Source organism: Sander vitreus, chromosome 4 (assembly GCF_031162955.1).
Source record: "Sander vitreus isolate 19-12246 chromosome 4, sanVit1, whole genome shotgun sequence".
In the NCBI taxonomy this organism is placed as follows: Eukaryota; Metazoa; Chordata; class Actinopteri; order Perciformes; family Percidae; genus Sander; species Sander vitreus.
The window spans coordinates 20,807,460-20,828,606 of NC_135858.1; the positions used below are offsets into that span (position 1 = coordinate 20,807,460).

A 21,147-nucleotide genomic window follows, 5' to 3' on the forward strand; every position below is an offset into this window, starting at 1 on the left:
TACTGTAATATAAAACTATAAACATGATGGATTCTGAGTTTGAAAAAAAAAAAAAATGTGGTTCCAACTGCAATCCACAAAAGCTCAAATATGTGTGTTCGTCTGTTTTATCGTAATCGTTGGAGTAATTTGATGTTTTGCAGAAAGCTAAATAGCCCTCTGGGAAGCAGAGAGGATGTTTGTACACTGCAAGAAAATGTGTTAAAGAGAATGAATGCTAACATTGCTCACACTAGTCAATCATTTCCATTCAACGTTGATTCAATTAGCTCGACTTAAAAACATGTGGATGATTTGGAACCCCATGAAAAATTTCCCTTTTGCCTTTTTCCTTCTTTTCTTTGGGGTGGGTTATAGAGTCAGATTCCAATCCTCTGACATTAAAACGGGAAATAAACGACAAAGGGGCCCTGCAGGTTTGCATTAGAGACCTAATTGGTTTTGGCTTGAGTGGGCTGTTAGCGTTGCCAGACGTGGGCCCTTTGTGTTGTGTTGCATGTGGGAGAATGTGCCTGTGCTGGAGGTAGAGAGAGGTGCCTGCAGATCTTCTCTGAGTCATCCCTGCACAGTTTCTTGTCTTTGTGGGCTGTTTGTATGCATGTGTGTGTGTGTGTGTGTGTGTGTGTGTGTGTGTGTGTGTGTGTGTGTGTGCATCTGCTGTTTGTATGCATGTGAAGTGTCATTTCAGGTACATCTGTTGAAAATATATGCAAATGCATCGAGTTGCGTGTTTTTTGGCGCGCTGCAAATGCTTGTTTCTGTGTGTTGCTTATGTGTCATTAATGTTGTGCTTTTGTAATATGTGTGTGCTTGGGTGTGTGTTTGTGTGTGTGTCAGGCTGCTAGCCCAGTATCCTTCTTAGTCCCTCTGGTCTCTGCGTGGGTCTTTTCCACCAGCACTACCACCTGTTAGTGTTTTACTCAGGCCCCAGGGCTACAATGACTGCAGAACCTTTCAGATTTGCTCATCAAGCCCATCAAATCGGCTCCCTTACCTCAAACCTGGCTCCAATTTCCTATCACAGGACCAATCTGAGCTGGATTCCCCGGTGCACTTTAGCTGAGTCAAGATGGTGTGTAGTTGAACTGGTTTGAGCTGAATTTGATTAATGACTCTTGAGCGACAACATTCAGTGTGCTGCACTGCTGGATCGCACTTAAGTGTTTGCAAAGTGTGGTTTTAGTGGGAAAGGAGATGTTTAAACACTTACATTTATGGGGTCATATTGTTGCCCAGTGCTCCACATGTGAGAACCACAACAAAGAATCTGGCATCTTCTGTTGGAGTAATAGTATGTGACCAAATGGCTGTTTAAACAGACTTTAATTGCGTGTGTCACATATCTACTGTTATGGATCACATGCTGTATACAGTAAATTGGAGTCTAAGATTTGAATAAACCCTAATTGTAATGAAATGTTTACTACCCAGTGACAGGAAGAGCAAATACATAATCTCTGCATCCTATTATCAAGTTGCCGTGTGTTGAATCCCAAAACCACTGCAAACACCATCATCAGTCTTTTCAAACAGATAGGATTTGTCATGTTCCGTGTTTCGTGAGACCTCTGAGCTTTCTGTCCCATTGTCTGTTTCCAATTCAGCACACTGTGTTCCCCTGCCTATTACTTCAGACAGTGTGGCAACCTGAAGCGAAGCTTAAAAAAAAGAGAAAGAGAAGGAGTGACCGAACAGTTAAAGGGAAGAAGAAGAAAAAACAGTGAGAGAAGGGGAGTAGAAAGGGATTAACTGTCAGGGAGAATGTGAGGCTAATTGAAGCCAGTTTTGCACAGCTGTTTCTTGTTGCTGTGCCGCACAGCACAGAGCGGCTAGAGAGGATAGGATCCAGATGTGATCTTGCGCCAAGCATCACCCGCCAATAACAATCCTCAGAAATACCAGCCGTACAGGAGACGTGGGCAATTAGAGTGTCCGAGCTCACCCACCTCCTGACAAAACATCACATGTCCCGCCTCTGTAAGATAAACCCAGCTCTGTGCTTCTCATTCGTGATTGCAGGTCTCAGCCTGGCTCCTGTGTGTTGTTAACACTGTCATTTTGTTATACTGCCAGCCACCGCCATGGCCTCTGTATTCAGGTGTCACTCGGTAGCGTAAACATCGCTTTGACACATTTGACGATTACAAAAAGGCGCCTCGCACGGTTTGGAGAGTGTTTTTGCATATTTATATATGGCTTTTGAAACATTCAACCAAAAGGGATTAAAGCTTCTTTTGTGTGTTCTTCTGTGTTAAATTTGAATCATCATGAAGCAAAAAAAAAATCATGTATCCTTTATCAGGATGGCGGCATGCAGGTCCCAGGATTGTGTGCAGGCATTTATTCGGTCTTCTACTCTAAGTGGAGGGACATTGGCTGTGAACAAAAGGGCCCAGTCACTTCAGAGTGAATCAGAGTGGTCAGAGCAACAACAAAAAAAAAGTGCAAGTGAAAGGAACTTATCACCACATTATGCTTTTTTAATGCCCCCTGTCTCTCTGTTCCCACTCATCCTGCGTTTAACCCCCCCCCCCCCCCCCCCACCCCCCATCATTTCCCACTTGGCTCAGACAAAGAGGGGTTAGCATTGGTTCCCCCTTTTCTCCACGCCTTCCAGGGTTACCCCAGCGCTTCTTTCTCACCTCCTGTTTCTGTCTGACGTTCGGCCTCCCTCCATCCATCCTTCTTTGTTCCCCATCTTTCTCTCCCCGTTCCTTTTCCATCTCATTTTATCCTTTATTTTTGTCTCTCCATCCTCGCTTGTCTGTCTTGGCCACGCAGAGAGTCCAACTGCAGCTGGCCTGTCATCGGCCAGAGGAAAGCTGACATCCAGCTGTGTACGAGCTCTTATTGAAGACTCTGAGAGAGAAGTCTCATGGTTTGACAAGATATAGGCAAAAACACACAAACCCTATTCTTTTTTCTTCTTCAATTTGCCATTTCCCCCTATTTTCTAGAGAAAGTCACTCACTTATTCTTTTGTCGGTAATATTTCTGCATATTTAAGCAATATACATGTTTCTTTTCTACTTAAAATGATCATGAATTATTAGCTGAAACACATGTAATGTATAAAGCACATGCAACAAGTATATCCAGCAAAGTCTGACCCAGATAATGACTGCTTCACATCCTGACAGATAACGATGAAGATGATGTGTGGCCTTGGCCTTGTCACACTTTATCAGACACTCACAGTGAATGTGACAGAGGATCTAATAGCCTAAGCCAATATCACTCCCAAGCTCCCGAGTATCAGTTGTGAGTTTTATGACTTTTGTCAAGTTCACCTTGTCTGTCCCTTCTCTGATTTCACTCCTGCTGGGCCTTGTGTTGTTAGAGAATGGGACCTGCTCTCTCATATTCACACATAAACTCACATTGCACTCTGTCTGCTCTTGCTCCCAGTGTGGAATGTGTTCTGGGTGCTGTTGTTTATGTGTCTTGTCCTCAGCTGGTGTCTCTGCTTGTTGTCTTTGCTTGTTTGCTCTAGCGGGGTACTGTAGCGAGACGTCATACCCGCGGTGGGTTTGCAAAGCAACAACAAAGCAGGTGCTACCACAGTCTCCTGCTGTCCTGTTCGGAGATATCTGTCTGATTTTGTCTGCAAATCTAAGCAGGAATGACTGGGAAGGCAGGGGGAGGTTTAGTTGGATTTGTTATGTCTTGAAAAGTAAAAGAACCAGAACAAGTAAAACTGTAAATACACCCCCTCTCCATTACACAACACAACACACACACACACACACACACACACACACACACACACACACACACACACACACACACACACACACACACACACACACATTGAGGATTGTATTGCAACACTGACAAGCCCAAACATCCCTGAGACTTAACCTTGGAAAATGCCAATACATGCATCTGAATGTGTGTGTGTGTGTGTGTGTGTGAGTGTGTGTGTGTGTGTGTGCGTGTGTACGTGCGTGCGTACGTGTGAGCAAAGCCAGCCGTTATCTTCACTCAGCTTTAATTGAGCCCTTCAGAAATCCCCAAAACTATTACACGCACACGCACACACACACCCACCCACCCACACACACACACACACACACACACACACACACACACACACACACACACACACAGAGGCTCTATCTCTGCCTGGCCAGGTGTTCCCGGCTCCGCTGCCAGATGAACCACCTGCAGATCACAGGTGTGGCCATCGCCAGGCAAGAGAACAACACAGCTGCTCCGACAGCCTCAGGGAGAGAAAAAGAGAGACATGGAAGCGTTATATAGAATCATAGTAGCAGGAAGCTTCACATCAGGCAAAAATAAAACAGTATAAAGGAACATTGAATCGTAGATGGTGTTGTCATCGCATGCCTTTCAGTAAAGACGACCTTCCCTTTCTTAGCCCACTGGCGATGTGCATTTGAAACAGTTTGGTGTGCTGGCTTTGACAAGAGTGGGAGTTGTTATGAACCTTGACACAGCATGTAAGTCCATTTATTGTAATAACATTGAAAATAGAAGGATATCCATGCTATTGCATTGTACAATTTGTTAATGGCTGCTCTCTTTTTCTGTCCATTAGTGCAAGACACATTAAGGCAAGCTGCTACCTTTGAGCAGTTTGCCACCTAATTGTTGTCATTTTTTTACACTCAAAATAATTTTATAATTATTATACTTACTTAATAATGCTTCTTATAATTAATTATTTCATATCTGAACCCTGGGGCAAACATATATGTTTCGCATAGTGACAGAGGGAACAAGAAGATATTAGTTTGTCTTCATAAGGTGACACCCTCTACAAAGACTTAACCCATAAATTATGTCATTTCAAAAATCACAAATCTTTTACTGGCCAGCTGTTAACAATACACAGTACTGTCACTAAAATAAAGCCTGTTGTACTGAGAGGAATGCCCAGTGCGTAGTTACTCACTGTATGTGTTATGTCTGTGTGTGGGCTTGTCCACATCTTAGCAAGCGCACACTCACACACAACGTCTCCCAAACATGGAGTTGTTTATGAGCACTATTCATTTTTATGTGCCAACAATTGGGTGAGGCTGGCAAGTTCTGATCCGCGGCATCATTTTCCAATTAGCGAAATTGCTGCATTTAAGGTTTTAACTGTGAGTGCCATAGATGGATATCCCTGACAGCGTATCTGGTACATAAGTTAAACAAGAGAGCGGCTGGAGAGAGACTTTGAAAAGTGCGTTGGTTGTTGAATATCGTTTAAGGGGAGTTATTGGTGAGAAGGGTTTGGCGTCTGGCTATGCACTTGGCTTCCCTGTGTGGAAACTTTAGGAAGATGCAGCCAAGTGAGCATGAAACCCACCGCTCATAAATTTTAAGCACACATTCAGCCACTCTCATTCTGCCTCTCTCATACCAACACACAAACAGTTTCTCACTCACTTTCCCTCTCACTTATAAACACATGCTTGTCTCTCTCTCCCTCCTACCCGCACTTCTTATATTTACTCATCTCTATTTGTCCCTGTCTGGTGTTTACACACACACACACTCTTTGCACCCTAAGAGCAGCCGTGTGTCTCCCCTCTGTGTGCAGAGTGTAATAGGAGATCTGAGGGTTTTCCGTGGGTGAGTAGGCGGGTCAGACCTTACTTAAACTAATGGCTCCCAGCAGTGTTGAATAGCCAGACACACTGGAGCCGAGGCCTGAGGTTTTGGAATGCCACTGCCGGCTCAATGCCTGCCTTTCATCGGCACCGAGTAGGGGAGGAAAAGAGAGAGAGAGAGAGAGAGAGAGAGAGAGAGAGAGAGAGAGAGAGAGAGAGAGAAAATAAGAGAAAGGAGGGGGAAGAGGAGGAGGAGAGAAGGGAAAATACGGGACCCGTTTGTTTTGGGTGATATGAGGATGCCTGAAAAGGAGGGCGCAATAGTCATGGAATGGACGGACAGAGGGGGGCAAGGGCGGGTTGGTGGACTGTGGGGAAAGAGGAGAGGGGAAAGGCGTGTTTGGGCTAGTGGGATGTCAGGACAGGGTTGAAATACCAGTCAATGGTTGTTTTGTGTCACAGCACCCATTTGTTTTTAACATCTTTGGGATGAGCTATGAATGAGATGCTAGCGGTGTGAATTGCCCTGAAGAAGCAACCTTTTTGTTGTCTTCAACCATGTCTGTGTTTATTTTAGATGATTACAAGGCCATACAAATGTGTTTAATTCAGTGACATAAATGCTATTTGCTAACCAAGGCACATCATACTTTTTAAAATGGTCAGGATAACTCAACGCACTACGTATGATTGGCAACAGAATTAGAAGCTTTGCTCTGAAAACTAAGCCTATGTCATCAAGCAGGTTTGTGAAAAGGTCTATCCATTCAGCCACACTGCTTACCAGAATCATTCTGTGGTTTGCCAAATGCCATTTAAAGGTTCCCTCTGGAGTTTTAGACCTCTATGGAGTTGTTTTTCGATGAGTGGGTCCCCATTTTGTTTATCTCGTGCATGCGCCCAAGGACACACATGCACATTTGGGAAACACTATACACAGTTCTACCAATGGTGTCGCACTATTCCACTGATCAAGGGGGGCAGTAACACACCGAAACATGCAGCACTGTGCCAGCAATCTGCCAGCAAAGACAAGAAAGAAGAAGACTGCAAGCTTTTAAACATCAATGTAAACAATGCTGGATTTAAAAATACAATTTTTTATGAGGAATGTTTTTGTAGAGCTCAAGGATACACATCTTGCATTTTGGTGAGTAACACTGAATGTAAACATAACTTTTGTTTGTTTACAAGCAAACTCTCCACAAGTGGAAGAAGATTGAAATGTTTTTTTTCTTTGGTATTTGAGAATGTTGAAGTAAAAGCAAATGTGTGTGTGTGTGTGTGTGTGTGTGTGTGTGTGTGTGTGCCATCCTCCAATACTACTCTTAAAAGTTCACTGTCCAGAACCAACACATACAGTAAAATCAGTTTTTTCTTTATATGACCTATCGTTTATCTGACCCTGCGGACAGAGAGAAAATAGCCCTCACTTTAGTCTTTATTACTACCGAGAAGCATCTGATTGGATCGCTAATTGTGTTGTTTGCGTTGTTGTTGTTTTTTTGTTTTGTTTTTTTTTACAGTAAATGGTCCTCCAGACAGACATGGACCTGGAAAATAAAGTGTCCCTATTAGATAAATATGCTGTAGAAGATGTAATGGAAAATGTGGCCATGTGAGATCAGACAGGGAAATCTATGGCTGCATCAGATTAGCGAACATCAGGAGTCTGAACAGTGATGAGATGGAGGGAAAGAGGGGAAGGAGAGGGAGGGGAGCCATGCTGGTAAGATGGTTAGGGGGGAGGGGAGCAATGATGAGGCTTGATGGGGACAAATAACTACATAACATGGATAATTAGTAAAAAAAAAACATGTTTATCAGATAGCTAGAAAGAGAGACATCTGGTTATTTGACAAATTGTGGGGGCCCTGATGCACAAAACCAATGTTCTTTGGCCATTGTTGAGCTTTTGCAGGTGTCAGAGTGGGCAGTGATTTTGCTGTGTGTCCGGTACTGTTGTCTCCAGTCAGTTCTTATTAGCAGCAATTGAGCCTATTCAGCAATGTGATTGGTTGTTCTACCTAGCAAACCAGTGATTTAAGCCGGTTGGTGTGGTTGCTCCTTCTCTGTCCGTTTGTCTTTGTGGTTTTTTTCAACTTTATTATAAAAGGTAAGTCATGGTGAAGCGATACAAAGCTCCTAGAGATCTCTGGCACGTGAAACCAAGGGGGGAGTTGGGCCAGAATTAGCTGTTCTGGCTCACTTTCCACACTTGTATGACCATAGACAAGCTTGATAACTGATAAGGCCACATTGACATTAAAGTGCGGATACAGATGGTCGGACATTGTTTGGACAGATATTTAGAAATGATGGTCGGGTTCGGTTTGGGCTCGGTCACATCAGCGCGATAAGGTTTTTGAAAGATCAGATTTGTTGTAAAATGGTGCTGCGGCTCCTTTAAGAGAGCTTAGTGCGTGTGTGTGTGTGTGTGTGTGTGTGTGTGGAAAGTGGGCAGAAGAGAGATAGAGAAAGAGGAAGCAGACGTGTTGTAGATGCGACCGGAGCAGAGTTGGTGGAATAAGTTTAAGTTTTGTACACAGTGTGTACGGTGTCCGAAATAAACCCCAGACTGAAAGCCAAGTTCATTTATTTGCTCACCAGAAACAGGATTTTAACCCTGACATTATTCATTGTATATGAATATCAACGATATCATACTCTAATTCACATCTAGAGATAAAACGTATGAACATTTCATATCAGGGTTATAGTGACCAAAATGATCATGGTTATCAGTATTATTTCAGTATTGTTCAAATGTGCTATAAATGAATAAAAACGATATCAGATTTGTATTAATATTAAAGATGGCAGAAAACAACAATAAAAAAGACATTTTTTCACATTCTATACTCAAGTAATGAGATTTGGCAGCACTGGTCATGCCTGACCAGATATGCTAAGAAAGGGACATTTCACTGTTTCATGCATCGCTTATGGGAGTGTTTTTGATTGTCCAGACCAACTCTGTGATTTAGCTTGCAAAAAAAGATATTTTTTTCATGAAAAGTTTCCCTAGTGCAGGTTTAAATGAACACCATCTTAAGTAAGCAAATCCAGTATAAAAGCACCACAACCTTTATAAGCAAAGCAATGTAAAATTGTGCATGTAAGAATTATGCTGGACAGAATATACAATGAGTTTTTAATAGCACAGTAATCAAACACGGTTTTAATGATAATTAAAATTTGAAATGGTAATACTAACCTTAAGGAATTTTACCGTGGTTTATCATAAAACCGGTAACCGCTTCATTCCTATTCACATCAGACACATGCACTACATGCACACAATATCTCACAAAGATTAACTTAACACAGTGTGAAGTGGAAAAGCTTCTGATTGTAGGAAGCTGTGGCTGGGAAAAAATACAAAGCCGCAGCACAGGGTTTTTTTTAACCTATGAAAATCTCTGTCATCGTTTCACACTGATTTGGCAGCAACTCTCCCAGTGAAATCCCATCAGCCAGATTACCCTTTCAAACGCCTCCATGAATGCTGAGAACAAAATGCTCTCACCATGTGTGAGTTGTATTGCCTTATGAAAACAATGTGATTCCAGTTGCACAGTGTGTGTTGGAGGCAGAGTTTCTGTTTTCTTCAACACCTAGCGGAGCTGACGTGGCATGCTGCCGAAGAGACCTTGTTTCTTCAGAGGATATCTCATATGTCCCACACGGGAGGACTGCTGGTGAAAATATAAAGTATAGATTAGGATGTCCATACAAGACCAGGATCCTGGGTATGCAATTCAATGGGGGGGGGTCAAGATTGGGAAAACATGACGGTTACATAACTTGTTGGTATCTTATCTTCTTTACCTGTTGCAACATGCCCACATCAGTGAGCCCTTGTTATTTTGCTATTGTTGGTGTGAAAGCCCAGATATCAGGGGTTAATTAGCCTTTCAATAAAATGAAGGTTAGCCATTACAATCCCTTTTAGAGATGCAATCTCCCATTCCGAGCACATGCACCACTTGTGTATGCCATTCATGCAGCCATGGGCAGTCTGCATTGGCATCTAATGTCATGGTAATGGAAGCTTAGAAAATACTGTTTTCCCTAGAGGCACATGCGCATCCAGTGATTCAGGAGTGTAAAGACCGTGGTAAAGGTGAATGCATGGAGTTTGTGGTCAGTTACATATTTATTTTCTTGGTCCATGAAATATCATAAGGCTGAGGCCACTCTACTTTTTACTCACCTGTATGAAAACATTGAGCAATACTTTGGAAATGTCTTTGAATGACATAATTGAAAAAAGCAATGCAAATGCATGTAAATGAAGGCACACACACACAAAACATTGAACCTTTATTCCTTCTGTGGTCTTGAATGCACAAACACACGTGGGAACGTGGAATGTTCTGACTTTGGTGATATCTCGTTTACTCAGTCACCAATTCTTAAAATTCCCTCTTGTCCTCCATCTCTGCCTCTCATTTTTTTCTGTCCACTAAAAAATGCTGTTTACTTTTTCTAAAAGTGGAAGTTTGGCGAGGGAGCGTGTGAACCGAAACAGATGCTGCATACTCTCTTTCTCTGTCACTCTCTCTCTCTCGCTCTCTCTCTCTCTTTATCTCACTCGTATATACACAATGGCAAACAGCTGCGTGAGGCTTGAGCAGCTACAGTAAAAGGAACCCATACAGTATGCATACATAGTATTGTATGCACAGTATTGTTTACTCTCCTTGTTTGGGACACTTTTGAAAGGACCAGTGCTCAGACTTCAGGACAATATCCTTCAAAGTGCTGCAAGAGACCTTTATCTATTTGTAAAAGTGGTCATAAGTAAGTACCTTTCTGATGATCGTACATGGGGAAAGAAAAGTGGTTGCTTGAGTGCTGCCTGTAAATCCAATATTGAATGCCCTGTAGCCTCTTAATTGATCTCTTGTAGTTTACAATGACAAATTCTACTGGCCTATATAATCCCCCCCGTCACAATGACCACCAGCTTCTCACATTTCCTTCAAGGGTAAGCCGAGATTCGAACAGCCCTGCGTTAAACCAGTGCACGGGGCTACGTTGCTGGACGGCGTGTTACTTCAGGTACCGGTGAGAAATACGATCCAGGAAGTTCATCTGGAGTAACAGATTAATGTGTTTTAAAGGCTTATCGGACACCTGCTTGTTTGTGACAGCATTTAGACTTTACAATAAATAGTTGATTTTCATGAACTGATAATGAAAATAAATTGTTAGTTGCAGCCAGTTTTAGTGTTGTTGATCATACGGCCGAATAAAAATTCTTGAATACGACATTGAATCACATTTCTTTCTTTTTTTTGCCACTGTTGTGCAGAAACCTCATACTTCCTGTAAGTTCCCCTACAGCTTTTTTTGTAGAAAGGATAAAATCAGACATGATTTAACTTGGTTTTCAGCCTACTGTGGAGAAAACAGCAAACCAATAAGCGCGCTCACTGATCAGCCACCTGCCTGCCATTACACCTGGGTTATAATCTAAATCTGCTGTTAGCCTTTGTCCATCGGTGGGATCAGTTGGAGCTCACCACCTTCTATGTGCTACAATAGCATGTGGGTTACAGTATGCAGGGCCTTCCTCAGTTCTCCATCTTTCCACCCCCTCCCTCTCTCACAGCCACCTGGCCCTGCCTCTGAGCCTGCTGGCTGACCAGATGCACCCTGAATAAAGCAGTCCTACAAGGAGAGAGGAGGGGAGATAGAGGTTATTATGGATGATTACTCAGTCCAAATCTAGCTTTCGACAACCCACTGAAATATAGCGACCCACAATAAGTTTTTATGTGTGATTGCTTAGAAATATTTCACATCAGTGTCGATTTTACCTTAAGGGCAGAACAAAAAAGGATTACATCTTAATGCTGTTCATAAGTGTGTATTGTGCATTTGGGCAAGAGAAAGGGGCAGCACCTTCTCCTAATGAACTGTTTGTATTTATCCTACAGCATTTGCTTGTTTGTTTACACAGCCAAGTGCCTGTGAATTCTCACACGTTGATCATGTTCTCTCAATTGTCGGTTGTCTAATTAAAAACAGATTAAAGCTTTATTTACCCCAGGCTTAGAATGAACTGAGCATCATCCTCTGCACTTTCCAGAAGTAAACTGGTGAAGGAAATAATAGGCAGGAGTGAATAAAGCATGCAGGCTGCCCAATCTCAGCCGGGCTCCATTATCTTAACCTGCATTGTGTCTAGAGCAGCACTTGTGCGCAAGGCCGGGTATAAATCAGACAGTGATTTAAGTTTAACTCAGTGAAGATGGAGCGCAGGGGATAAGAGAGTAGAAGAGGAGCGAAGAATAACTCATTCATGCTCCTCAAGTGTCCCACAATGGATTGGCTGGTGAGGCAGCGCTGTGCGCCGCATTAAGAATCTGAGACAAAAGAGGGCATCAATGAAAGAGCCTGGAAGGAGGGGGTACTTAGTATAAAAACATTTTAAAGGGAGAGCCCCTCTTCTCTTGAAGGGGTAAAGGGGAGGGTGGTGAGGAGTGGGGTTGCAAAGGACCTCCTCCCTCACACACACACACACACATGCAAATGCACGCACACACACTTTTGTCTTTGTTGGCACGGCCTCTTGTTTAGCCTTTAGGTGCCAAAGCAATTAGTTATGTTAATTGCAGGGGCCATTGCCGGTGAATGCAGGTTGAATAGAGCCAGTCAGCAGTGGATGATTGGCCAGGATCCATGGGGGAAATGGGTAGGGGGGTTGGAACAGAGGGGGGGGGGGTTGTGACATCACAAAAACGGAGGAGAAGACAGTGTGTGGGAAAACAGGGGAGGAGCTAGAGCCGAAAGAGAGAGATTGCGAGAGAGGGAGCCTCAGAGCTTGAGAGAGCGAGTGCAAGAGAGGACGTAAAATTCATTGAGAGAAAGAGAATTAAAGACAATAAATACAACAGCGGAGGCAGATTGAGAGGAAAGTGATAGTAAGATAGAGTGAGCTTCACATGAGAGAAAGAGCAGCAGCAAAAACACACAAGGAAAGTGAGAGAGAGAGAGAGTGCGTGTAGTGCAGTGTTGTGCTGGTCTACTCGGTTATCTGTCTCCATCTGGGTGCCATCTGTGTCTCTGGCTCTGGCCTTCGCCACAACCGGAGCTCACATATGTGGGAATGCAAACACATGCCTGACATATGAAGGCGTGGAGTCACAAAAAGAGACAAAAAGAGACAAAAAGGAAAGGATAAGAAAGCAAATCCCCGCCACTGCAGCTGACTTTCTCAAAGGACTGAAGAGTGGACTCTACTAGAGTGGAGGTAGGAGAGAAGAGTGGGGATTTCAACATGGAATTCGTGTCTGTGTTTTTCTGTGTATTTTCAGCAAATAATTATTACTATTTGTAAGCGAGTAAGTGTGTTGCTTTTGCAAAGGATGCATTTATGTGCGTGTGTGCGTCTGTTCCATCCTAATTCCCAGAGCTGCTCTGTACTGCTGTACAGATGGTGCCTCCTCCTTTCCTCTTATCTCTTCATCCTTATCTTCTGAGGTAGAAGGGATGAATTTGTCTGCCTGCTTCCTTTTACCAGCACACAAAAAACTTCTGCTGCCATATGGACAAGCTGATGATTGTCTCTGAGACTCTTTTTATCCCGTTATTGAAGTTTTTATATGATTATTTTCTGTAGTTTAGCTTTTACGGAATAATTTCTCAGGGGAACTGCATAGAGGTAGTCCAAATGTTCCCTTTTCTTTTTCTGTTTTTGTCACGCCATATAGCCACTAAATCGGTCCATTTTAACTGGCAACTTTCAGTATTTGGCATAATAGGGTAACATCTTGTAGCAGTAGCAGATTTTTTGAAAAAGGATGCTTTGGCAAACTGCTACTTTAGTGATTTTTTTGAAGGTTTTAGTGATTCTTCCAAAAGAAAAACACATCTTTAGTGAACCAAAGCAACTACATAGCCAGGTTTAGCAGCTAAAACATGGAGCCTTTAGTTGTTTTTTCATTTTTCAACTAATCCCCTCATTTGCTTCAACTTGTGGCAATCAGAAGAAAAGTCGAATCCACCTGGAATGATTATGATATGTGGGAACAGACTTTTTATTTCTCCAATATAAGTAATACTTGTGTGTAAACATCAGAAACTGCTACATCAACCGGATAAATAAACACAGCAGTGTGATTGGCTCTGTGTGTGAAAGGAGATTATCCCGCTCAGCTGTCATTTACTCAGATAGTAATCAGTTTTTCCACATGGCAAGCAGAGCAGAAGAAAATAGGTAGAGAAGACGTGTGCATCTGTTGTACAGTATCCCGGACATATGGGAAGAGGAGGGAAACTGCTGTGTCTGTCTTTCATGTTGTGCCTACATGTTACACGACACCGACATCAGTGGGATAATGCGGATCCCAAAAGTGCAAATGTCACATTGTTGCACTATGGATATTGTGTATCAGTAACTTGAGTTACAATGTTGGTACACTATTTTCTACATTACCCATCTACAGTACCTTGCGGGAGAAAATGTGTGGATAGAGGGAGGAGGATGAGGTGTGTGAGGGAGCAGCAGATAAAGAAAAGGCAGAGAGACCTGGCTAGTGTTACGCCAGACCAGACCAGTCCATCAGGGAGATAGGAGCGACTTACTGTCGGCTGCACAGTCTCAAACAGGAGACCCCTGTCTGGTCTGCTGGACACTGTCACACTCCTGACAGCGGGAACTGTTCTGCATCTGCATTTGTGTGTTTGCGCAAAGATCCAGCATATGTGTTGTTTATTTTAGTCAGACATTTTATCTCACATCTATTCATTCGTGTCAGGCAGTTACTGTTTTTGTCCTGGATTTATGTGGCTTTGAAGTTTTTGATCACATACTTGATATGTGTATACGTAGTAGTAGTAGTCTAAGGAAGTGAATGTGTGTGTACCAGGTGTCTTGTAGATATTGTGTCTGCTCAAGTACAAGGTTGTCTTATAGCTCTTTGTAACTCTTCCTCCGTCTTTTTGACCTCCCTGCCAGCTGTGAGTTTTTCTTCTGAAAGTGTAGTAATAAATGGAGAAAGAGAAAAACCATGACCCTTGCTCACCATGCTACTATCTGAAGAATTCATGCACAGAATCCCCCCCCCCTTTTTTTTTTCAACACACACATGCACATACACATAGAACAGAGCAGCTGCTTCAAGAGTTTGATGCAGGAAGTGCTCTATTAGTTCCAGTGGTGAGGACTGTGATATCTGGCCCCAGGGGTTCAATGAGAGGTTGTGTGTTTGAATGTGTGCTCGCTTATGTGTTTGCGTGTGTGTGGACATGAAAGGGTTAGGTCATTTACTCAACAGAAACAGCTCAGTCGATACAAGTAGCGCAATGAAAGATTGTTTCATCACGGGGAACGTCAACTGACAGAATAAATGGCTCTGTGTGTGTTATGACTGTGCAGACGCGTATCTGTGTCAATGAGCATCTAACCACCTGCGCCCTCTCCCAAAAACCCCAAATCCTCTATTGCAACCCCATTGAAATTGTATGGGAGCCTCTCTCCTTGTGCTAAGTGCATGAGTCAGAGGCTTCTTGCAGGGGTCTAGTGACCCTTTGCTGGCCTGAGAGACCCGCTCAGTGACCCAAGTCAAGGACTCTATTTACTGGGCTGCTGTGGTCTCAGAGGAGAGAGTATCAGCACATGGTTTAAAGGCTTTAAAATGACCTCAATTGAATTCTTCAAACGAATCAATTCTAGGTCGGAAGTTCTGAATTGAAATGAATTGTCTGCGTGAATACAAGAATAATTCATCACATACAGTAGAATGTAATGCAAAAATTGTAATCTGTGATCTAGTACCGAGGGGCTCTTCACAGGTGCAGAAAATGTAAAAGTTTAAAGTCAACTCTGAAAGCTGCTGTAAACATTTTTGTAAACAAAATAAGTCCAAAACAATCTCACAAAAATACAGCTGCTAACATGTTACTCATCTAGCGCACTAGAGTGCGGATCGGGCCGCATTTGTCTGTCCGAGCCCGGCCCGCGTCCGACAGAGCAGTAACCGAGCCCGCCCCGAGCCTGACAGGAATTAAGATATATATGTCCGGGCCCAACACAGCTAAAATCTCATTTTTTTCTCATACTAATGACACATGCACGTTTGTTTGTGTGGAAAGCCCACTTTGATTAAGCAACTGTAGGAAGGCATTCAGAAATGTCAACAGATGAGCGCATCAGCGCACATGGAGCAACAAGCGCACGTTAACACAGGCGTGCACCTTCATAATAAGCTTTTTTAAATTTAAAATGTTCAATGCCTTATCGTCTTGATGTGACTGAGTCCGACCCGAACCGAACATGATTTCTAAATATCTGTCCGAACCTGGCCCGGCCCGTCAGGTACCGCCGGGTCCCGACGGGCTCGGTTCGGGCATCCATCCTCTACAGCGCACACAGTCCAACATGAGCATCCATTGTTTTTCTGGCTACCAAATGTATAACTTCAATATCTGTTGAAGCCTTCTAGCTATTGTTGTGTCCACCGATACCCGAGAAAAACATCTGTGTATTTAGCTTGCAAGCTAGTTCAACTTTTGTCTAATTATTGGTAGCATGCACTCAGTTTGTCAGAGCTTGTTGGCTGCCTCACTTTTATATTTGGGATTAATGAGAGTGGTGAGATGTAACTTGCAGTCAACAGGTGCAAATTGTGCTTCGGCAGTAGTAGGTACTCTACGACATTACACTCAGCCATTTGAATGTTAATATCACAAATATTATGTAAGCAAAAATGTTTAACCAAGCAGGCACAGATAAACGGAAGGAATAGTGGCGTTTTGTGCAACAGGATGCATTTAAACTTGTGTTACTCTTCTCCTGAAAAGACAGTATAATTTTTACAAAGCAAAACCCGAAAGGCAAGAGTTGATACTCAGGAGGACGTGCAAGAGCAAAAAATGTTTAATGTGCTTGAGTTGTTAGGTGTGTGGGTGGACATGGAAATGGGTGGTGCAGTCTCTCCATGAATTGTCTGTCATAGTCATTATTTTCTCTCTTTCTCCATATTCCTTTCCCTCTTTCTCCTTCTGAGAAAGTGGAAAGAAAATGAGTGCATTATCACAAACAAAAGAAAGAAAAGTCTTTTCATTTGGCTGGCTGAGACTAAACACTTTGTAGTAGACCATTTTACGTTGGAACAACCGTATAATCGTGAAGAAGTGTGTATGTTATCAAAACATATACCACAAATACAGTGTTCTTTAACATATGTGCGCTCAAACCCATACACACCCAAAACGATAACACTAATTAAAACACGTCTCTGCCCACACGTTCACAAACATCCGCTCATCCTCCTTGAGCACAGCTGGCCTCTTTGTTTTACTTATCTGTCTCTCTCAGTGATTGTTGAGCTCTGGTCTTTTATACAGCTGGGCTAAGCTTACACACAGCTCTGTTTATGGACTCTATGGACCGTTACCTACTGCTCAGCTTTGATTCACTGCATCCCCTGAACCTAAAAGTGACAGATCAGCTGTATAGCCAATGCTTGGAGAAAAGGATAATGTATTTGTTTTACTACAATACAGTTAGTAGAATTGTTTGTGGCTTTTCCTGAGCTTTGCTTATCTGCTCACTGACAATGACTCACTTTCAGTGTGTTTCACATTGACTCACAATAAATTTTTTCTAAAATGTTGAAATGAACCTAAACTCGAAGTCATTGCGCCAACGCTCTCAGTCTGGGTCAAGAAGACCGTGTAAATGTCTTCAGCATGGCCGGTGGTGAGAGCAACATCTGGTTGGACCTGAGCCCAGGCCATTTGGCTGTTGAGGCCTCTGACACCTGGTCTGAAACAGGCCAGTCTTAATGGTTGCTTTGTTTTCTCATGTCCAGAGCTCGTATTTGTTTTATGGACTACTGTAACTTACTAGTTCAGAGCGTGTGTCCGCGTTAGCTACGTCTGCCGAAGTACGGAGCTGAGGAAAAACATTATTTTACCTGGCTGCAGGTTAAATTGATTGTCTGGGTTTTTAATGTATAGGAGCCACCCAGTCTTAATCCTCTAGACACACATGATGATATACATTGACCCTGTGTCAGGGGGGCTTTAAAAGCCTGTCCTGACATCATATGATTTGGTTTCACCCTGATAATTAAAGGGGAAAAAAAGAAAGAAAATACGGACAATGCAACTTAATTTTAATACTTTAAAGTCATGCTTCCATATGCTGATTGTTTTTCACTTTGCAGTCTTGGGTTTAAAGACTCACCAGGCTCATGATGATTGATGGGCAGTCTAACCAATTAGTTACGGAGAGGTGAGAAGGCTTGTAACCAGATAGGCAGATAATCTACTTGCCCTCGGAGAAGGGGAACTGGTGTGAGAGAGTCACAGCTTTTGTGGTACTATGTCATGATTGACAGATTTGAATTGTCTCTGTTTTGTCACAGTTGTTATTTGTGTGGGTGTGTGTACACGTGCCTCAGGCTGGCCATTTCACAGGTGTGTGTGTGTGTATGTGTGTGTGTATGTGTGTTACTTAGGGATAACTGTCCTCTCTCCACTAAGCCGATGACAGACCCAACACCTGGTAAATGGGGCCAACACACACACACACACACACACACACACACACACACACACACGACACACATCCGCTTCCAGCTCTATCCCTCGTGGCTCAGCTGTGTGTGACGCAGGCGTGCGTCTGTGTTCAAAGTTTGTGCCACTCTAGATAACACACATCCCTTTGACCCAGTGACAGTGGAGCCTGTGACAGAGGACGAATGCAGCTACACATGAGTGTGTGGGTCTATGTCAAATACATTACATTTTACTACATTTACTCTACATTTATTCTACACGTGGGTCTTCTTGTCTGCTTATTATTTGTTTTATTTCTGGGACATAGACTATGCTATTACTTTTCTTCCTTTTATCCTTTAATTTCAACATAGGGACATTGGAGTCTATTTAATAATTTATCATCACCACAGGTTTATGTTATAGTTACAGTTCTTCATGAAAGAATCAGATATTCTTACGTGCTGTTCTGATATGGTGACAGGGTTTGAAAAAGTTCCCACTCCAGCAATGACACACTTAAGACGCATTATCTTTGGCTGTAGTGTTTTGGAGTGTAAAGTCACTAACTTAAAATCCCATCCAGTATATTCTCCCTGCGGTCTGACCTCATGTACACGTGGACACTGTCCGTTCTCGCTATGCAGCCGCTGCCAAACCTCTCCCGCCTCTGCTTCCAGCATCACATCACTGTGCCTCTTTTACGGCTCATTCTTAGTTTTTTTATGGAAGACGTCTGTCTGCCTTGCCGTCCCCTCTTTAGTTTTCTCCCTCGCTCTGCCACTAAGTACATTTCCATCCCTGGTTCTCTTTTTTCACCATGTGGCATGCTGGATTGCAGCAGTGTTATTGTAGTTTTTCACTGAGTGACAAAGTCATGCGAGGGCTTCGCTCACCGTCACAGGGAAATGTGATGAGTTCACTTCAGAAACACTTTTCTGCCTCTTCACATGTGTGCATGGAAGTCACAATGTCCCTTCCTACACCTTACATTTCTATTTCCCCCTATTTTTCTTCCTCCAAATGTCACTCCTTTCTCTCCCTGTCCATGTATACATCTTTCTCTCGCTTACCCCACTTACTGTCAACCTTGCAACTTCCCCATCTCTCCCCTCCCTAGCAGAGTGAGGAGCGGAGTGTTGACATTGGGTTTTGTCCAAATATGTAGTCTATGGGGCTGGAAGGTGGTAATGAGAGCCAAGAAAAACAGCCTGGCTCTGAGTCTGACAACCAGGCTTGTCTTTCTGATGAAACCAAATGAAACCAGTATTTTTTATCCTTGTTATTCCCTCCCTCCCATCCTTTCCCTAAGTGCATCCCTCCATCTCCACCTATGGCGCCTCTAATTTGCAGAGTAATTTCTTATTAAAGTCGGTGCTTGTTTAACACTTCTGCATGGTCAGTAAAAGTGTTACAGTGATAATACATAGGCAACTTCAGTAGGGATTTAATACAGAACCTAATTTAAAAATAATGCAACAATGGATGTATTTTTTAAATGACCCGCATAAACATAGATTTGTGATATGTAGCGTGTCATCATATTGTAAACCAATATTTTGTATATTGTATCTGATGACAACTTAGACAGACATGAAGCACTGTATCACGGCAACAGTTGAGGAGGTGTCAGTCCCAAGAGAGCAATAGTATAAATTAAGTTCATTGAAATAAACAGAGGGGACACGTGTCTAGTGATTCTCAGACATTTGACACCATGCACAAACCGAAAGCCTCTAAAATACTTGTATAGTCCTTGTTGTTTTGCTATGATGCTATAATGACAACCTGACACTGAGAGATACCATGCACTGTCAAATGATCTGTTTTATAAGTGGATGTGGTTGTGTAAGGGTTAGGTGCATGCACCCTTGTCTTTGCTGTGTGTGTGTGTGTGTTTGTGTGTGTTTGTGTGTGGGTGGAGGTCAGGAGGGAGCACAGGATAGAGGAACAGATGTGTGCTGTATTGTGGTGGTGTGCGTGGACGGACGGGGACCAGGTGCAGCCTTTGTCTCCCCGGCATTTAAGTCCACTCGCTTGCATTCAGCCGCCTCGTGCCTCCCCTCCATGTCCTCCTCCACTCCTTGGAGGGAAGGCAGAAATGTGTGTGTGTGTGTGTGTGTGTGTGTGTGTGTGTGTGTGTGTGTGTGTGTGTGTGTGTGTGTGTGTGGAGGAGGGGCTGCCTTGGCTTAGCGGAGAAGGCTCCAGCAGTCCCTTCTGCACCCCCCTCCCCCTCCCTCACAGGTGACTGTTGGAGGTCCCAGCTGGCCAGCTTTTGGCCGATTAGATCCATATGGTACAGGAGGAGGAGGAGAGAGAAGTGCCCATCAGTTGCATGGGTGTTAAGGGAGCTGTTAACTTGTCCTTGTTTTGCCCTGAGCTTCAAGACAATTCCTCATTTTTTCTTTTTGTATTTCACTTCATCACTTTTTTCCACTCCTTATATGTCTCACCATTCTTTCTGTTTACTCTTGGGTTTGTTCTGTTATTATGATTCCCCCTAGTTTATTTTCAAATCTAATGTTGGTCTACTCTCTGCTGATTTAGTTAACATGTTGTTTTCATTGCTGATAATGAATGTGTGTGTCTGTGGGTGTTAATTTCTGGGCCAGCATAGTCGTAGCATTGCACATGCTCTGAATTGTCTTTTTGCTGCATGATAAATTAGTCAGGCCTGTGTTACATCTTCTCTCACCTCATCTACAATGACAGGACAGAGATAGCAGTATGGCACGATAAACACACACACAATCCTACATCACCACACACCCTCGCACACACACACACCCACACACACACACACACACACACACGCATACACATTCCTTGTGACTCACAGCTGCCACAGAGTTCATGGTTTAACTTCAGAGTTAAACCATGATTTATTTGTTACGTTATTTCCAATTTCATTATTTAATGGATTGCCTTCAGTCACAGCAGTGTATCAGTGGGAATATTCCTCTTCTCTCTCTCTCTCTCTCTCTCTCTCTCTCTCTCTCTCTCTCTCTCTCTCTCTGATCGCTCTCGGTCTCTTCCTGAGCCTCATTCTAAATCATCACCTGCA

At 43.1% G+C, this 21,147-nt stretch overlaps 1 protein-coding gene across 4 annotated transcripts in view; it reads left to right on the top strand.

The window, feature by feature from the left end:
- cbfa2t2 (CBFA2/RUNX1 partner transcriptional co-repressor 2) overlaps nucleotides 1-21,147 on the top strand; it is a 35,335-nt gene that overhangs the window by 1,129 nt on the left and 13,059 nt on the right. Inside the window, exon 1 of one of the 4 annotated variants that reach the window (XM_078248972.1) lies at nucleotides 4,275-4,463. The exons of 1 other annotated variant lie outside the window; for it this stretch is intronic. In XM_078248972.1, coding sequence (XP_078105098.1) covers nucleotides 4,445-4,463 — 19 coding nt within the window. In that variant the 5' untranslated portion in view covers nucleotides 4,275-4,444. Of the gene's footprint in view, nucleotides 1-4,274; nucleotides 4,464-6,546; nucleotides 6,715-12,377; nucleotides 12,829-21,147 lie in introns of those variants that run through there. 2 more of the 4 variants (XM_078248974.1, XM_078248973.1) reach the window with 2 other exon arrangements.